This window comes from Suricata suricatta, chromosome 5, assembly GCF_006229205.1.
Source record: "Suricata suricatta isolate VVHF042 chromosome 5, meerkat_22Aug2017_6uvM2_HiC, whole genome shotgun sequence".
Classification (NCBI taxonomy): Eukaryota; Metazoa; Chordata; class Mammalia; order Carnivora; family Herpestidae; genus Suricata; species Suricata suricatta.
Genome location: NC_043704.1, coordinates 55,615,207 through 55,635,937, shown reverse-complemented (window position 1 = coordinate 55,635,937; position 20,731 = coordinate 55,615,207). Strand labels below are relative to the sequence as shown.

Genomic DNA, 20,731 nt, shown 5'->3' with positions numbered 1-20,731 from the left:
GAGACTACTGAATACTGAAAACAAACCATGGACTGAAGGGGGAGGGGGAGGGAGGGAGAGGGTAATGGGCATGGTGGGGGGCACTTGTGGGGAGAAGCACTGGGTGTTATATGGAAACCAATTTGACAATAAACTATTAAAAAAAAAAAGTGTGGTACATGGGCTGCTATATTCACCAGTTTCCCGAACAAATTTTGATATGTAAGCTTAACTAATCCTCACTCACTCCCCAATATTAAAATGACTTTATTAAAAGGTACTAATGAAATCCTAATTGTTATTACAACAGCTTTGTCTTAGTTCTTCATTCTATCTGGCCTTTCTGCATTATTTAACATTGCCCATCACTCCCTCCAATCTTCTGTGAAAACTTCTGCATTCTTTGTGGCTGCTGGTTCTCCTCCTAGCCCTCCACTTCTCAGTTTGTGCCACTGGCTACCCCTCTTCCTCTCATTCATCTTATTCATTTATGATTTTAATAATACTCAATACAGAACTATATATATTAACAGAATCAAACCATGCTCTTGGCATATCAGAATAAGAAGGTACATTAACAGTCACTAGGGCAGTCACTTTATTTTAAGATGGGAAAATTGATGTCCAGAGAGGTTAAGTAACTGGTTTTAAGTTATACACCTAGAATGTAGCAAGGCTAGAACTAGATTTTAGCCAGTGTGGTACTTACAAGAAATTTTCTGAAATTTGATTTCTCCCAGTCTACATCCCCCACTAATCAAAGTTGCTAAATTGTCTTGAAGCATAAAAATATCTCATCCACATTAGTTTCCCAAAGTTATATGGAAAGGATAAAATGTTGTGTCTTCAAATGCCACAAACATGGCTGGTTTTTGTCAACCTATCTCTTACCTCATAAAAAATTCTTCTGGTAGAGAATCCATGCTGCACTATGTTGGATGCCAAAAGTCTTATTCCAATGCTTACAGACTTTTACTACTGATGTTTAAAGCTGCAAGAAAAGTAATATTTTTAGTGGTCAGGTAGAAGGATTACATTATTTTCCCCCACTATAAAAATACATATGATCGTTAAAGAAAATTCTGAAATAGTCGTAAAAGAAAATGAAAATTACAGTTTCACCATCCAAAGATAAGTCACTACCTACATTTTAATATTTTACTTTTTCCAAGCATATGTATGTTTTACCAATTTGTAATTATACTGGATAAATGACATTCTACATTATGGGTTTTGCCACTGAACACTATATCAAAGGCATCTTTCATGTGATGTTATACTCCCAATATGTATTCTCAAAGGTCACACAAGAATTGGCTGACTGGGGTTTCTCAGACTACTACCTTATAAATGAACATTTAGATTGTTTCCTATTTTTTCATTATAGGTTTATGATCAACTTGTCTTATTCACTTATCTATTCACTTATAAGAAATTCTCATAAGTAGAATTCTTCAGTCAAAAGACAAATATTTTAAGCCTCTTGGTGCATACTGCTAAATGGCCTCCCCCAAATTTTATGCTAATTTATTTTCCACAGAGTTCGAGTTTCTGTTTAATGCAATCTAACACCAATTGTTTTGTTTTCTTTTATGCTAAAGGTAACATGTAGCAACTTCCTCCCCAAATCATGATTCTATATCTTCATAGGAAAGGTGGGATGTATACTCTCTAGTTCAAATATCAATTAATGTCATGGATGTTACCTGAAAGAGAAAAAAACTGCAACAACACAAATGAAAACAAAAAGAATAGAGTATCTATTCGTACATCTATTTATATAGCTCTCTACTCAATTATCCCAAGAGCAACTCTTCTAAAATTAGTCACACTTACACCCTGAGGTTTACAGCAGCACCACCTACAATAGCCAAATTATGGAAGCAGCCCAAGTGTCCACTGGAAAGTGCAAGTGCCCAGCTAGCTCAGTCGGTAGAGCATGGGACTCTTAATCCAAGTGTCCACTGGTAACTGAATGGATAAAGAGGTGGTATTTGTATACAATGGAATATTATTTAGCCATAAAAGACAATGAAACCTTACCATTGCAACAACATGATGGACCTAGAGAGTATTATGCCAAGAGAAAGGCAAATTACCACATAATTTCACTCAAATGTGGAATTAAAGAAATAAATGAGCAAAGCGGGGGAAAAAAAGAGACAAACAAAGAAACAAGCTCTTAATCATAGAGAGCTGATGGTTACCAGAGTGGACGTGGGTGGGAGGACGGGTTAAGTGGGTGGTGAGGACTAAGGAGCACACTTGTGGCGATGAGCTCCAGGTGATGTATGAAAGTGTTGAATCACTATACTGTACACCCGAAATCAGTATAACACTGTATTAACTGGAATTAAAATTAAAAAAACCCACTTGTACATTAATGAAAGAAGGTGTTACTTGAAAGAAGGCATATACACAGTGTAGTTTCAATAAGTTGAACACAGGACTATTCCCATATGCTTCTACATATAAGTTTGCAAACACTTATATTGTCATGAAAGATGTTACCTAGAAGAAGGTATACATACAGTGTAGTTTCAATGAGTTAAGGATATGACTACTCCCATATGCATCTATACAGAAGTTTACAAATACTTAGATCTCAAAAAATAGAATAAAATTAGCCACATTTGTTTTTTGTTTTTTTACAGTTCAAGCCTCCAGACTCCATTGTTCTCTGCTAGGCTGATTTCCCTTTCTAATTCCTCTGTACGTTCTAGGAAGTCTTAGATCAAACATGTGTAAAACTATTGGTCAGTGCTTTGAGGCAAAGAAATAAATGTTGAGGAAAAAGAAAATAAAGTGACAGCAACGGCATACAGAAAACAGGCCTAGAGTGCCCTGCTGCCAAGCATAAGACTGATGAAGTTTCTCATTTGTTGCTTCTGAAGCACTTAGCTATCCTAGTAACTAGGGAGCCAGTTTCTCTAATAGCATATACAATATACAGCCATAAGTTAGACTGGTAGAGCTTTTGAAGGCCCATTATTAAAATGCAGATCAGTATAGGTAATTCCCAAATACAGAAAACATGTTCCACAAGATCATCTGCAAGTCACCTATTAGTTCAGATTGTATTTACTCAAAGAAACACTATTTTACATGATATTGACTTTCCCTAAAAGACAGAAAAAGACAACCAAACACATAGAAAAGAAGTAATGACTAGACCTGAACCCTCATAAGCCTTAAGGTCTGAGTAGCCTGTCATTAGTGAGCTTAACAGGGAAGGGGGCAATTTGGTGCCTGGCTAAAAGAAGTCCTGGGGGATCATCTGCAAAGCTAATATTCCTAATTATAATACTGCCTGTACCTATTTTCTATATTTGACTCATACCAGCTCTAAGTTACACAGGTAAGTCTTGAGAGACCAGGGTAATTCTCCCAACAACCCAGTGGATACTTCCTAATCAAAACACAAATGCACACAGTTATATACACACACACACACACACACACACACACACACACACACACACACACACTTTGATCTAAAATTCTTCATTTACTAACAAGTGTTGCCAAGGATGTGGAGAAAAAGGAACGCTCATATACTGGTTGGTGGAAATGTAAATTGGTAAAACCACTGTGGAAAACAGTATGAAGGTTCCTCAAAAAATTAAAATTAGAAATACCATATGACCCAATAATTCTACTACTAAGTATTTACTCAAAGAATTTGAAAACATCTATGCACCTCTGCTAAATGCAGCATTATTTACAATAGCCAAGATATGGAAGCGACCCAAGTGTCCGCCATTAGATGAATGGATAAAGATGTGGTATATATACATATGCACATGTAATGAAATATTACTCAATATTTAAAATGGATGAGATCTTGCTATTTGTGACAACATGGGTGGATCTGGAGGATATTATGCTAAATGAAATAAGTCATTATTTGATTCAAACAAATGAATAAACAAACAAAAAGCACAATCACACCTATAAATACAGAGAACTGACAGTTGCCAGAGAGAAGGGGACAAGGGGCATGGGCAAAATGCATTAAGAGGAGTAGGAGATACAGGCTTCTGGTTATCGAGTAAGTCACAGGAATAAAAGGCACAGCATAGAAACATAGTCAATGATACTATAATAACATATTGTGACAGATGTGATGAGCATACTGTAACCTATAGAGATGATGAATCACTATGTTGTACACCTGAAACTAACCTAACATTAAATGTCAACTATACTTTTTTTAAAAAGGCTAAAAAATAAATTTTCTCATTTAAAAGAGAGCTTTCTAACACCTCTTAGTTTCTTGCCCATCCCTAACCAAAATGTCTGTCAGTATAACTCACCTATGCCAGTTCTCCTAGGTATTTATAGTCTTAATCTTTTTTTAAAAATTCCACAGGCAGAATCATATGTCTTTTTAAATTTGCATTCTCTGTCCAATACCAGTGAAAGATCTAACCTAACGCTAATGATAAAGAAGTTGTTATTCTTTCACACTGGATCAGATCTGTTTCATCTCTTTAATAAAACTGTGGCTTTGAGAATTCTAGGACTTATGATCTAACCGCTTTTCTTTTATGGTTTCTATAACCTCCCTGTTTATTTTAATAAAAAGGTAGGCATTATCTCACAGAGTATACAAAGACACATCTTTTCTAGACAAAGCAATCCCCTCATTTCTAGAATTTAAAAGCCCAGACACAGATACCTCCCCCTCTGATAAACTCTCCTTCAGTCAGTTGTTTGCATAGACCACAAGGCTGAAAAGGCAACAAGGCAGAGAAGATGGAAGACCTCTGCTAAGCTATTCAGTGTTCAGCTTGAAAAAGAAAAGGATATAGTATTAATTAATAAATCAGAAGGTATTTGGATCCTGACTTAAGAGTTAAGAAAAGCTAATGGCTTTTTCAGTCTGCTTAGAAATACAACCTGAGATGAATCTCTGTGGTGAAAGGTTTTCCAGGAGAGTGTCATCAACCCCGTCATTCCCCAGGAGCTAAGCAGATCATGTGTGGCAAACCCGACTGCAACAGCAGCAGCCGTGGTGACGGTGGCACTTTACAGCCTGTTGGGAAGGAAGGCGCAAGTGCCTAGCAACAGAAAGGAAGTAGCTGGCCTGAAACATTAACACACTGCTTCTGAAATAATCCAGAGGTTCTTACCATTCTAGAAGGGGCTGAAGGAAACCTTTAATTTCAGGGTTAACATGGGAGAAAGGATGAATCTGGTTTCCCCTGCTGTATTCATCTCAATAGGCTTTCCCTGTCAGCAGAAAACTAAAAATTCACTCTTACTTCCTGGAACTGAGGGACTGCTCACCCACTAGAACATATTCAGGGGCTGGCTGTTTGATCAGAGGGCAAGTTAACGGTCAGTGTCAATTTACAGAACATCTTTATCCATCAAGCAAAATTACTTTATCCATAGGCTGTTTTACTGGTTGAAAAACAAAGTCTTGCCATCCTTATCTTTATTCATCCTTATCCTTAACCAATAGTAAAATTCCTTTCTTACTGCTCTCTCCATCCTCCCAGTTCCTTCTTTCCCTCTTATCTACTGAATAGCAAACTTTTTTTTTAAATCATAAAAGGATTCCACCATCACCCCACTTTTGAAGCTGTGCTATTCACATCAACACAGGCAGTTTTGCTTCTGTTTAATCGTTCATTCAAATGTTTACCTTGCAGCACTTGTCACTTCGACATTACAGAAACACAATTTTTTAAATCCACTCAAGTGCTCATCTTAGGTCATTTGACCAAGTTAAAGGCTCTAACTAGCCAACAAGTTCACATTTCAATGTGGGTAGATAGATGTCCCATGAATTTGCTACCCTTGTCAGTCTGGCCCTTACAGATCACACAATGCCAGATGGAAAAAGGGTTATCAAGTGTGCAAAAACATTAAAATTCCTCTCACTTTTCTCAATGCTATTAGCTTGAAAACAAAATAATATACTAGGTATTTTTCAGGAGAGAAATTCAGTTGTGAGAACTTCTCTTATGTCCACTAAATCTGGATTCCTCAATCTTGACACTATGGACATTTTAGGCTGGATGAATCTTTCTTATGGAAAGATATACTCTGCATTTTTAGGATGTTTTGGAAACCACTGGCTTCTATCTCAAAGGTGCCGGAAGCAACTCTCTCCCACCTCTCAGGTCCATTGTGAAAACCAAAAGTGCCTCCAAACACTGCCAAATGTCCCCTGAGGCACAAAACACCCCAGTTGAGAACCACCTTACTAAATGATTTAAAATGAAGAGGTTAGGGGCGCCTGGGTGGCTCTGTTGGTTAAGTGTCTGAGTCTTGATTTCGCCTCAGGCCATGATCTCATGGTTTGCTAGACAGAGACTTGCGTCCAGCTCTGTGCTGACAGTGTGGAGCCTGCTTGGGATTCTCGGTCTCCCTTTCTCTCTGCCCCTTTCCCACTCTCTCTCAAAGAAAACGAAAAAGAAAAAGAAACAGAAAAAAGAAAGAAAAAATTAAGTAAACACATTAACAGACTATTCTAAGGAAGAACAGTTAAGACTATCCTGGTATTATGTAATATTTACAAACAATCATTTGTCTATGAGAAATAAAAATGACAAAGTACCTCATTTAGATTTCATCAATGTCAAAAGTTGAGAGACTGCATTGGTAGTTAAGAGCACAGAAACACTGGAATCCTTCTGCAAGGGTATACAGAACTGCTTTGATGCACATTAGCTATGCAACCTTGCTTGAAGCTAATTAACATCTGTGCTTCAGTTTCCTCATCTGAAAAATAAGGAAAAAGATGATACCTGTTTCACAGGGTTGTCAAGATCAAATGCTTGAAACATGTAATAGAACAGGACCCAGCACGTAGTAAGCACTGTGTGTTACTATAATTCCACCATTATCACCAACAAATTTTGCTTAAATTTGTAGCAAAATCAGTTTTTTCTTCCAATTCTCTACTTTGAGGGAGAGGAGAATTGCTACCATACAGAAAGGAATGGTAACAATGAGCTTAAGAGCTGGGACAAAAAACACATTTTTCAAATACATCCCACATGGCACAAATGCAGCTTTATTTGCACATTTGGCATCTTGCATTTTTCACATCAGCACATATGACACATGTCATATTGCTTAAACAGTGTGATATGCCATTGTATAAATGTATCATTTCACCAGACAACTATTGATAAATACTTCCTCTCTAGTTTTCCCCTTTTTTTCTTTAGCTATTACTAATAGTGCTACAATAAACAACCTTGAACATGCAACCTAGTAAAAATTTTGATAGCTATTTTAAAAAGCTGGATTTAAAGGGCGCCTGGGTGGCTCAGTAGGTTGAGTATTCCACTATTGATTTCAGCTCAGGTCATGATCCCAGGGTCATGGGATAAAGCCCTATGTCTAGCTCCGCACTAAGTGTGGAGCCTGCTTGAGATTCTCTCACTCTCTTTCTCTCTGTCCCTCTCCCCCACTCACAGATTCTCTCTCTTTTGCCCCGCTCCCACTCTCTCTCTCTCTCTCTCTCTCTCTCTCTTTCTCAAAACAACAACAACAAAAAGCTGGTTTACAATGTCAGCACCGAATTTCAGAAGTATTTCAGAAGTTCATGGGTCTATTTGCAACGTAAACTCTGATACTGCTTGTTAACACATCTGCTAGATTTACCAAAAGAATTCCAAAAAATTCCTTAAAGTTGAAATGTGAGATGTTTTGGTCCATATGTACAGTAATTACTTCAAGGCTTAAAAGATTATGAAGAGGATGCTTTCTAGGAATAAATCAAAGACATTAGTAATGGTAGTTTCCTTATAACCAAAATTTTAAATATTATTCATCTGATTATGTCTACCTGGCAAGTAGCAACAGCCATTCTTGGTGGCTTTTAAGGTGAGGTAGGGGATCTGAGGCTCTAGTACCCTGGAATCTTTATTACTCAAGCGTGAGCTCCAGGTAGACAAGAAGGGCTAGGACCATCAGGTCAGACTCAAACGGGTTATACCAGTATTCTGTTACTGTGTTAAAGGTGAACAAAATATACTGATTATTTGGTTTTCTAATTTTCCATTAATTTCTTCCATTTTTTAAATTTGACTTCCTGGCAAGGACACAAAATTAATATACTTAGCTAGACACAGGTAGCCAAAACATTATTTTACCCCAAAGTAAAAACAATTTGTTTAGGCAAACTCAGGGACTCATGGTCCTGATGATGATTTGGAAAATCTTTGCAAAAGTTATCATAAACTGAAGGGCCTTCCTGCCCAAAAAGATCAGGGCATTCACTGTCATATCTCAGTTCTTGCCATCCTGAAAAAATCATTATTAGCACTGTCTGGCAGCTTATATCAGAAAGCGGGAACCCTGCAATGTACAACCATTTATAAATCTGCCAAAATAGGAAACATCTTTGTCAAAATTAGCATCTTGTCAGGAGTGGGTTTGTTTCTTTGTTTGTTCATTTGAAGTAGGTTTTTAATTCTCCTCAGACCTATCCAGTCAGTTTAGGACTTACACAGTAAACCTAGAGAATATATATTTATTTATTTTTAATATTTAGAATGTACCTACAATGAATACACACAGGTTGGGATTTACCTGGCAAAAAGATCCAGATATTAAAATATCCCTCAGTTTCCTTTTATTTACAGGTAATGCTGCCAAAATTACGCTGTTCAGAAATGCAGCTAGAAACCCTTGGAAAGAGCATGTTAACACTTAGCAAATTTTCCAAAGTGTAATATTTTCAGCAATGTTGTCATTACTATTGTTAGACAATAATAAAAGAAAGGAAACAAGACAGAATGGAAAGACATGACACAGGTAGAGATGAAAATCAAGCAGGGAATAGAGAACATAATATGTATTTGACTCTCTCACCACCAATGACAAGGCCTACAATACCCAAATCCAAACTGATCCACCAATGTAAGAAGACTCATTATCTCAGAAAGACATATATTTGTAAGAAGGGTTTAGCTAAGAAAGTAGGTCAAGCTTTTGGTTATGAAGAATTTTCTCACATAAAATTAATTGGGTGTAATTAACATTGTTTTCATCAAAAATAAAATTAATTTTCATCAGCTCCTATATGCCTGGATCTGGGTTGAGTATCTATGTACAGGGAATACCCATCTGATCTTCACACAACTCTGAAACAAATGTTACTGTAATCCATTTTAAGAAGTGAGAAACTGAGAGTCTGAGAGTTCATATTGCTAATAAATCAATAAAAGCAGAAATTCAAGCCCAAGTTTCACTAACTGCAAATTCCAAGTTATTTCCACTATGTTCCATTAAATGTAATATTTAGTTTTAAGCTTGGTGTTCAATTTTGAGCTAAATTGAATAATATGCACAAAGACAAACACTCAGAAACAAAACTATTTACATGATCTTACTGATTAGTAAATGATCTGTAAAGATAATCATGACATCTTAATATTTCATAAAATACGATTCTCATCAGCTTTTGCTAAGAAAATCCACTTCTTCAAGGAAACAATTCAGAAAAATGCCAGGTACTACACGTGCTACTAAAATGAATCAATACGTGTCTAAATCCTCTGTTAAGGTTAACAGTTTTAGAGAAGTCTCCAATTTCTTTTGATCACATGTATTTAAAGCAATAAATCTGAGAATACACTGAAAGTACATGAATAGCAATTCATTTACAAAGTATATGAAAATATTAATATAAAATAATAAAGAGATTACAATAAGTAAAAATTTCTAATTGTTCCCACACCTGATAGCTTCACATATCCCAAGGTGTGCATATTCCACTTTAAATGCCACTATCTTAGAAAATGGGTTTGCATTTTAATTCAAGAAACAGTTATCTCCCCCTTTCATGAACATAATAGTATCTATTTTCTGAAAGACCAGAAATTTAAAAATCAGATATGCAAAGGATTTGGATCTGTACAAAATAGGTCTTCAATATATACTAGTTATAAATAAAAATGATTACTGTACCTTAATTTAAAATAAAACTATGTCACCTTTATCTAAAAACTGGGATTCAGAAACAATGCATAATACTTGTTTAAAAAACAAAGAGGCAACCTTCTGATAACTGAGATATGAAATTAGATGTGAAAATGGGGTAAAACACATTTACCCAAATTATCCAAACCACGTACTTAGACTAAAGTTGAATTCTGTGAAATGTGCAGGAAAAACAAAAAACAAACAAACAAAACAAGACAGGAACTGTTTGAAAAGTGAAAAACTTAATTTTACAGTTTGGCAAATCATTTAGAGAGAAGTTGAATTTTAACACTTGAATGGGAAAAGGAACAGAAGAATAACTGAAAAGTGTAGCTACGGCTTATTTAATAGATGTTTTGCCTTTGTACTGACAGTAAAATTTCTGAAAAATGAAAGTTGACATTAATTCTGTTTTCTGGCTCTGCATAAAGGGCAATATTAATTTCATATTAATATTTGAATTATTTTAACAATAGTAGAGACAAGGTATCCAAATGAGCCCACGCCTAGACCTCTGTCAATTTTCTACCACTGGATTTCTTTGCCTTGAATCTTTGGAACCTCGGCCAATAAACTTTTGCTCTACCTGCTGTTTAGGCCTATTGAATAATCTCCTAGTTTACATCTGGCCTCATGTCTCCACTGAATAGGAGCCCCACAGAATCAGGAAGTTTTCCTTTTTTTTATTCCTTCTGCTATACACATATGTATATGTATATATACATATCCTCAGTGCCTACCACAGCACCTGGTATGCTTAAAGGACTCAACACTGATTCAGAGAATGAAGCCACCATTCTGCATACCGCACGTCCTCAGAAGGAGTAGTAAAGATGGATCTGGTGTGTAAATTAAGACTGCCCTCTCTTCCAACCTAGAGTCCTCCTTTACAGGTCAAAAGTAGCCCATATACTACTGTAAAACTATCTCTGCAGATAACCGTAGAATCTAGACAGGACCTCTGTCTTCTGGCAACTACTCAGTGTTCTTTGTTGTTTCCTCCAAATATTTAAGTACCCTGTGGTTTAGTCTTTTCTATTCATACTCAGTCTTTATCATTTAGGCGCAAGGCTTTATTTTATCTTCAGCCTTGATCTCTCCCTTAACTACAAATAATATATTCAACAGCATCTCCTGGATATCTAGTATATAGAAAAGCGACTGAAACTGAGCTGTAGATACTGCCTTCTCCCCACAAAATGGCTGAAGGCCACTTAGCCAAGTCAGGTCTAGATCAGACTAACTGCAGTCAGCTCAAAGACTGGAGAGTGAGAAATAAATGCTCATAGTTTTAACCAGAATTTTGAGGTGATTTGCTATGCAGCAAATAGTGAACAATATGCCACACTATCCAAAATTCCAACCCTCCATCCTGACGGTTACTTCCTTTCCCACTTCCCTTTCTTTCCCTCCGTAGCACTTACTACATTCATATATTTACAGGTCTTATTTGTTGTCTATAGCTCTCATTAAAATAAAAGTTTTAGTTGGATATAAATTATTTGTCTATTTGATTCACTGCCATAACCCCAGTATCTAGAAATATAGTTACCAGTCAAGCACTCATGAAATGTATGGTGGGTGAATGAACAATTAGCTCTTTGTTCACACTGTTGGTACAATTCTCCTACTACAACATTTAGTGTTCTACAAACTCTGCACTTCTGTCACAAATTCCTATCTTCATTCAGTCTGATTTATCTAACAGAACTTAAGCTCTGGTCATGAGGCATTAAAATTTTTGAGGGGCACCTATGTGGCTCAGTCTTTTAAGCATCCAACTCTGGACTGACTAAGGTCATGATCTTACAGTTGTGAGATCAAACCCTCCATAAGGCTCTATGCTGGGTGTGAAGCCTGCTTGGGAATCTCTCTCTCCCTTTCTCTCTACTCCTCCCTTACTTTTGTGTGCTTTCACTCTCAAAATAAGTAAACATTTTTAAAAATTCCATTTTATGGGGTGCCTGGATGGTTCAATCAGTTGAGTGTCCAACTCTTGGTTTCAGCTCCATTCATGATCCCAGGGTTGTGGGATCCATGCTGAGCATGGAGCCTGCTTGAGATTCTCTCTCTCTCCCTTCCTCTGCCCCTCTCTCCAGCTAGAACACCCTCTCTTTAAAAAAAAATCGATTTTACTCTTCAGTATTGAAGATATGTTAAATTTTTCCAAAAGAAAGGAGCTCAATAGCCTTAATACTAAGTTGTAAGATCCTAAGTAATTTTTAACTCTCTTCAACATGTTACTGGAATTATAAATTAGAGAAAACATCTGTGCAAATACAAAGAACAGACAGCAAAATACATTATATACACATATATATGGGGAAGAGAGATTTTGAGCCCAACCTTCAATACAGTAATATTTTGCCCTAAAAAATATCACGTGTTCCTATAGTACTCTCCATTTCTCCTAATAACACTTATTCTGATTTGTCTAACAGCATCTAAACTCTGAAAATGAAATATTCATGTTTAAAAAATTTTTTTACTTGGTTGGTTAAACTAATTTAACTGAGTTTTTAAATGAAATACAGAAGCACCTGGGTGGCTTAGTTGGTTAAGTGTCCGACTCTTGATTTTAGCTCAGATCATGATCTCATGGTTGTTGAGATCCAAGCCCCACATCAGGCTCCTAACAGTGTGGAGCCTGCCTGGGATTCTAGATGCCTCTCCTTCCAAAGTCAATAAATACTCTCAAAGTAAATAAATAAAAATAAATAAAGTGAAATACAGATGCTTACTTTAGCTACTGTCTTTTTAAAATCTGTGGGCATAGATGTCCTTTATAAAAAATACAGATGTAAATCTCCTAAGGCATTCAACTTTTAAAAACTATAAAAAAAACACATGTATATGAATGGAATAAATAAACCTCAATGTAAAATTAGTGATTCTGAAAAAAAAAAAAAGAAAAAGAATAAAGTTGGTTCTTGAAAGCTGAATGAAGTATATAAGCCCCTAGAAAGTTCAGTAAGGAAAAAATTATCAGACCAAAACCATATTACCATTTCAAATATTTTTAAAAGATCTACCACTAAATCAGCTATTTGATTTTATAGGCCAGTTGTATACAACCTACAAGGATCAGCTGATTTCTATGTGATTCTCATTCTGTAGCATGGAAAAAAGATTACAAAACATCCAATTAATTTTTCAAAAGTAACATATAACCCAAATTCCAAAAGAGAAAGGAAAAAAATTAATGGAAAAATTTCAAATATAAAATCCTGAATAAAATACTTGCATCATAGCAAATACAAGTTTTGTTATTATTATCTGTATGACTTGGGCAAATTATTTCACCTCTCCTTAGTTTTTTCACCTATAAAATGGAGATCATAATAATACCTAAAGCATCAAGTTGTTAAGAAGATTAATTAATAAGTATAAAATTCTTCTTCTATATATAAGTATAGAATAGTGCTTGGCTTCTAACAAATGCCCAATAAGTGTTAGCTACTATTATCCCAAAAACAAAAAAGCAACACAATACATTGCATTATCATGTTAAAGTGGAAAATGAGATCTATAAACAGATATTTGGTAATTTTTTTAAGTAGACACTTCAGCAACTCTTTAAATACAACCGGTATTAAAGGGGAATCTAAACATTTGAAAGACTATTACAAGTCAATAGCACAAATTATACTAAGTGTTAAAATACTGGTCATTCCCATTTAATTAAATCATAAGACAAAGATGTTCACTATCAACCTGATTATTTCATTTTTTTTTGCACTAATGAAATAAAGACAACAAATACTGGACAAGATGAAATTATTTGCAGATGATATATAGTGAGAAAGTTTAAGAGAGTAAGAAAAAATAATAGATTTTTAGTCAGGATCTGGATAAAAGATGTATCAAAAATCAGCATTTTCTTTTTACAATAGCAATGACAAAATTTTAAAGGAGAAAAAGAGAACTCGCTCATGTTAACAAAAATTATATAATGCCCTGGAATAAACTAATACAAGACTATAGGAGAAATTATATAAAATTTCACTGAACATGAAATACAACCTGAATACTATTAACTACCTGAGCAGTATCTATATCTTTTCAATGACCCCAACTAGAAACTTGGGAGACCCTTCTAGTTTCATCCTTCTCTTCACATCTGAAATAAGTCACTAAGTCTTGCCTATTTCACCTATTTATTTCTCCAATTTTTCACCTCTTTGTTATCTCCACTTCAATTACCCTGGTAATTCTTGGGAAAGACCCCAGCAATTTAATATTCGCCTTATTTCTACTCTTGTCAAAATCATAGCCCACCCAGGTGCCAGAGTAATCAACCTAAAACACAAACCTAAATCAGGCCCGAGTTTAAAACCAGAGATCACCACTGAATACAGTATCAAGAATAATAAAATCTTCTGTCATCCGGACCCAGCTTCATCACCATCATCATCATCTCTTCCTCCTCCTCCTCTCCATTTTTTGGTGCCTAAAATAAGACCTTGTGATTCTCATATTAGAATGTGCAAGTATCTCTGCCTAAATACGTTCGGGTTTCTCACAGTTACCATCATGGTACATCTTACTGAACTTCCAACATCAATTTTTGAAAAACACTTTTTGAGAAAGACATTTTATATTAAAATGAATATATTACAGAAGAGAATGCAAAATTTGTATAATTACTTATGTTAAAATGCAAGGTTGTAAAAAAAAGATGGCATTTACAAATAGCAGCTTTGATCTCTTCTCTTGGCTAAGAAGATGACACACTTGTCATTATTAGCAAAAAGTCTAATACTAACCAAAAAGTTATCACTGCATTTGTTAATGAACTAAGAAGTAACTAACACCTGTTGAGAAAGTAATTATGCTAGGCAACTGCTCTAAATTCTTGTAAGTTGATTAACTCATTTTATAACGGTTTGCACCACCTGACATGACCTCATCTTTACTGCTACTCTCACCCTTAGTCGCTACACCAGCCATAGTGGCATCCTTGATGTTCCTGACACACATCATGGTCCCCCTTCAGGACTCTACCCTTGCTTCTACCTACTTTTTCCCCTAGTGGGCAGAGCTCTCTCCTTCAACTCCTTGAAGCACTTCCTCAAATAGCTTTCTCTATCTTGACCTCCCAATTCCCTTCTTCCCAACCACCATTATTCTCCAAGAATAATTCTAATTTTTTTTCTCCATCTCACTTCTCTTATAAACTGTTTTTTTTCCTATCAGACTGTAATTTCCATAAGATAGGTTTCATTCGCTAAATCCCTAGCGCTTAGACAAGTACCTGGTACACACTGTAGGCTCTCAAAGATTTACAGATTTATTTAACTTATTAAACTGGTACCTCTGATAGCTGGGTTTTATCTAAGAAACTGAAGCAGAGAGAATCTGCCTTATGGTCACAGAGCAAAAGGTGGAACCGGAGTTTGTAAACACACAGCCTGGCTTCACTTGTCAACATAACTGCATGGTGCCTCAAACTTACACGAATGCCAACACACACTTCCCATTTAGCACTTTCCCCACTTAGACAGTTGCTTCCCAGCAGGGGATACTTCATCTGTTCTCTTGCGACTTCTAACCCATGTTATATGATCATTAACCGTTTACAGATTGAATGAATGAATGTATGTATACATTAATTACCCAATTATTTTTATATGTCCGTCTCAATTGGCTAGATTATTGTAAGCCTTCAGATTTAAAACTTTTAATACAAAAAGAAATCCTTTCTAAAAATGCAGTAATGTAAAAATATACTTTTTTTTGAATTGACAAAACACGAATCATGATGAATGATTTAATTAAAATGACATGCGCTTTGCTCTTGCAATTGTCTCCAAACTGGTTTTTAAAGCTTAATTCAACATTAGCATACTTCAAGCAAAAAAGGCTCCAGAACCAGCAACTCCACTCATTTCATTATATACACATGCACAATATTACCTCTTACAAAAAACGCAAACGACAGTGCCATGCTTCATAGAAGACACCGAGACTTAGAAAGCAATTGATCATGCCAGATAAAAATAGACCCCTTCACTTACAAAACCTGACGCTACTGAGAACACTCTCCGCAGCAATACCTGGCCCAGAAGTCACCAGGAGCTAGCTTTCTGGAGTAAGTTTGACGACTACCTTACGGGCATGACTACTCGCCAAAAAATCCCAATGGCCATAGGCTTACTCTGAGAAACAAACATTTCTGGATAGAAAGGGTGGACGCAGGAAAAATATTTAAAAAGAGGTCCCTCCCAGGCCCCTTCAAAATCTAGAGGCTAAGATTCTCCTCAGAGCTCCTCACCGTGTCTAGACTTAGGGGGAAGCGACCTTTTCTCAGGCAGAGGTTCATGCACAAAGAAAAACCGGCCACCTAGCAAGAAGGCCGAAGAAGCAAAAGAAAACGGAGAGCTTTGAGGAACACAGACACCCTTGCGCCTAATCACCCCTTTACAAGTTGAGCCGCAATCGCATTGCTCGCGAGATTTATTGGCTCTACGAGATCTCGAAGTTAAAAGCTCGCGGCTTTTCATCTAAGCGAGGGTGGGTTCGGGGAGTGGGAAAGGAGTTCTGGAAGGACAACTCCCAACCCCGTTGGAGAACGCACAGACCCACTCGACCCTCCCTGATTCTCCTCCTTCTTCAGTGACAGCAGCTCCCCAGGGTACCTAGGGACTTCCGAAGCGCTACCGGAACCGGAAGTACCAGGACTTAAGGGGGTGGGGCTGAAAAGTCAAAAAAAGCGCCGCGAAAGTTGGAGGCCGGAGCCGGCTGGGTGTTAGTGGCCCCCAGGTGGGGTTGTGGCTAGTGCCAATGGACTCCACCGCCTGCTTGAAGTCCTTGCTCCTGATCATCAGTCAGTATAAAGCCGTTAAGTCGGAAGCGAATGCCACCCAGCTTTTGCGGCACTTGGAGGTGAGGGGCTACGGGATGGGAGACTAGATAGGCTTCCCTGTAGAAATACTTAGTTCACGGTGCGGCGGGGGTGTATCGGCCCCAGCCTGCAAAGTTAGATCTGCCCTTCGCTCCCTTAGTTGTCTTTCTGTATTAGTAAGGAAAGCTAGTGTCAGCTTTGACTTCCCACTCATCTTACCCCGCCCAAGTCCAGCCGTGTTCGGCTGGCGGCAGCTAGAGGGAAGAGAGACTGATACTCCAAAGTCCTAGGAAGAGGGAGGGTGGGACAAAACATTGGGGGATTTACGCTGTTTGGGGGATTGGTAGAGGAGAAAGTTCAGAGCTGTATCTTTCTTTTCCTTAGTTTCTTTGGTTTTTCCATCGCAACAGAGCTCTTAGAGAATACACAGCAGTTCTCCAGGGTGAAGGTGATGAGGGGTGATGATTAAAACTTGTTGTATTCTTGTCCCTTAGGCAGTTTACAATCTGAACCAGTTGCTTACTTCTCTTATAACTCATGTTAAACTCGAATTTGAAAAATATATGTACATTTTATTAACTTTTCTTGGATTAAAAAGCAATCTCAATAGTAATCATAATTTTTTTTTACCCAAATTTATTGTTCACAGGTTTTCAAACCCAAATTGCTAAATTGCATTCACTTTTTCTATTAGTTGCCACTGATTTGTGGCTAGATCACTTATTGACAGCTTTCTGCGTTCCTATTTCTTTTTAGGCTTTAAATCTGTCATTTCTTGCACATTCACAGAATTCCAACTAACAAAAACCTCAGTTAAGTAAATTAAAAAAAGCAATTAAGCTCAGCCAAAGCTTATTTTAATTCTCTCTGTCACAGCTTCTGTTAACATAAAACTGAACAAACTTTGAAATATATTTTATTTGCTGTATTAACTTTAGGAGATAAAGGCTAAATTACAAAGATTAGCAAGTTACTGTAGAGAAAATGCTGTGACTAGTACAGCAACATCAGTCTGGATGATAACTGTTGTGATACAGGAATGCATTAAATGTGCCTTTGTTCCTCCAGCTTCACTGATCCTCCTTATGACTTCAGGTGCCCATCTCCCAAGTACATTTCCTTTTTTCATTCATTACCTCAACACATCCCTGCAAAACGAATAGTGTTAACTGTTAACTGCTAAGGCTTTGCTTCTCAGTTAGAATAGAACAGTGTGCTAGTGGGCTGTAGAAGCCACAGAGTAAGCAGTTTTAAGTAGGAGTACATCATTTTAAATACTAATCAGAAACATATGCCTTGAGTATGAGAGCCTCATTATAGTGAATTGAAGGAGACTAGAAGAAATTTGAGACTTAGAAATTGTTCAGTACTGCGTTCCCGAACTCTTAAGGGGTTTACTGAAAACTCTTGTGCCATTTAGAGAGATAACATACATACAGTGCATAATGTGCACTAATCTTAAATGAAGAGCTTGAGTTTTTATCATATGTGTGTAGTCAAGTAGCTACTGCTTGTTTGATGATACAAAACATTTACAGTCCCCCGTAAGGTTTTTCAGTGGTCCCTTCTTGTGAGGTTCAGATAAGTAGACTCCTACAATATATACTTTTGTGTCTGGTGTCTTCTACTCTACCCTGTGACATCTATCCATGTTGCACGTGTGCCGGCATTTCATTCTTTTTTATTGCTGTGTAGAATTCCTCTGTATAAGTGGACCACAGCTTACTTACATTCTGGTGATAGGCAGTTGGGTTATTTCCAGTTCTGGGTAGAATTCAGAGTAAATATTTCATTTTTTTTTGAGATATATGCACTCATTTAGACTCCTAAGAGTGGAATTGTTCCGTCTTTTGGTGGGTCTTTGTTCAGTTTTCATTGAAACCTCTCAAGCTATTTTCCACAGGTTACACCGTTTTTACCCTCCTACCAGCAACATGTGAAACTTGCTGTCACTTATCCACACAGATTCCTTGGTGTTTTCAGATGTTTAAATTTTAACCATTTTGGTGGGTGATATTAATGTTGACTATCTTTGTGCATATTTCACAAGAGCAACATCTGAGGATACAAAGAAATGACTATCATGTGACAGGAGATGATTGATTCTGCTATTCTGCTGCACTTCTGCTCGATGTTTTCTTTGTAGCCCCATGCAGGACCTGAGTTTTGAATTTTTTTATGATTGGCAGAGCTGGACTGGTCTCACTATTGGTGGTTTTTTATAGCACTAATGTTACGTAATGATTATGAGCATGGATTCAGGAACAATGAATTTTAGTTATGCTGCTGTCTTGGTGTATGTTTCAGTTTACTCATCTGCAAAACAGCACCTAACGGAGTTCTTATGAAGATGAAAAGAATTAACATATATACATAGAACAATGCTTGGGCCAAAGTAGGTGCTAAAAATATTAGTTATTACTAAAATCTATTTGCATGAAAACATCCAAATAAAGAAGAAAATTTATAAAGTGTTTTTATATTTTACCTTGTAATAAATAACTTACATGTTGGAGTGCTTATGTTGTTGAAATACAGGTCCTGAGGGAAATTGTTTTTAAAGCAGAAAATGTCTTAATCTTCTAAAGGGCTAGCTCTATAAATAGGCAAAAGGGCAATCAGAAGATTCCTTACCCTCCAAATATCTACCAAAAGACCTATTTTTTTTTTGTCTTTTTAGATTTACTTTAATTTTTTTGTTTTTTTTATTTTTTTAAGTATTGAGATTTTATTTATTTTAACCTTTATTTATTTACAATGTGGGTTTTTTATTTTTTTTTAATTTTTTTTAATGTTTTATTTATTTTTGATACAGAGAGAGACAGAGCATGAGAGGGGGAGGGGCAGAGAGAGAAGGAGACACAGAACCGGAAGCAGGCTCCAGGCTCTGAGCTAGCTGTCAGCACAGAGCCCGCCGCGGGGCTCAAACCCACGACCGTGAGATCTGACCTGAGCCGAAGCCGGAGGCTTAACCGACTGAGCCACCCAGGCACCCCCAATGTGGGTTTTTTAAATTAATTTTTTTTATTTACATCCAAGTTAGCATATAGTGCAACAATGATTTCAAGAGTAGATTTCTTAATTCACCTTACCCATTTAGCCCATCCCCCTTCCCACAACCTCTCCAGTAACCCTCTGTTTATTCTCCATGTTTAAGAGTCTCTTATGTTTTTGTCCCCCTCCCTGTTTTTATATTATTTTTGCTTCCCTTACGTTCATCTGTTTTGTATCTTAAAGTCCTCATATGAGTGAAGCCATATGATATTTGTCTTTCCTGACTAATTTCACTTAGCATGATACCCTCTAGTTCCATCCACGTAGTTGTAAATGGTAAGATTTCATTCTTTTTGATTGCTGAGTAATACTCCATTGTGTATATACACATACCACATCTTTATCCACTCATCCATTGATGGACATTTGGGCTCTTCCCATACTTTGGCTATTGTTGATAGTGCTGCTATAAACTGGGGTGCATGTGTCCCTTTGAAACAGCACACCTGTATCCCTTGGATAAATACCTAGTACTACAATTGCTGGGTCATAGGGTTCTATTTTTTAATTTTTTGAGGAATTGCCATACTGTTTTCCAAAGTGGCTGTACCAGTTTGCAATCCCACCAGCAATGCAAAAGAGATCCTCTTTTTCCGCATTCTCGCCAGCATCTGCTGTTGCCTGACTTGTTGATTTTAGCCATTCTGACAGGTGTGAGGTGGTATCTCATTGTGGTTTTGATTTGTATTTCCCTGATGATGAGTGATGTTGAGCATTGTTTCATGTGTCTGTTGGCCATCTGGATGTCTTCTTTGGAGAAGTATCTGTTCATGTCTCTAGCCCATTTCTTCACTGAATATTTGTTTTTTGGGTGTTGAGTTTGATAAGTTCTTTATAGATTTTGGATACCAACCCTTTATCTGGTATGTCGTTTATAAATATCTTCTCCCATTCCGTCAGTTG

At 36.8% G+C, this 20,731-nt stretch overlaps 2 protein-coding genes across 2 annotated transcripts in view; one reads left to right on the top strand and one right to left on the bottom strand.

Moving 5' to 3' along the window:
• The window catches only part of DZIP3 (DAZ interacting zinc finger protein 3), an 85,961-nt gene extending 69,563 nt beyond the window's left edge, over nt 1–16,398 (bottom strand). Inside the window, exons 1-4 of the mRNA XM_029939257.1 lie at nt 16,205–16,398; nt 8,536–8,633; nt 6,551–6,714; nt 871–970 (exon numbers count right to left, since the gene is read on the bottom strand). Of these exons, the coding sequence (XP_029795117.1) occupies nt 871–902 (32 nt within the window). The 5' untranslated portion in view covers nt 903–970; nt 6,551–6,714; nt 8,536–8,633; nt 16,205–16,398. The remainder of the gene's footprint in view (nt 1–870; nt 971–6,550; nt 6,715–8,535; nt 8,634–16,204) is intronic.
• A 132-nt stretch (nt 16,399–16,530) lies between these two features.
• Nucleotides 16,531–20,731, top strand: part of CIP2A (cell proliferation regulating inhibitor of protein phosphatase 2A) — a 34,332-nt gene continuing 30,131 nt past the window's right edge. Inside the window, exon 1 of the mRNA XM_029939258.1 lies at nt 16,531–16,815. Within this exon, the coding sequence (XP_029795118.1) occupies nt 16,714–16,815 (102 nt within the window). The 5' untranslated portion in view covers nt 16,531–16,713. The remainder of the gene's footprint in view (nt 16,816–20,731) is intronic.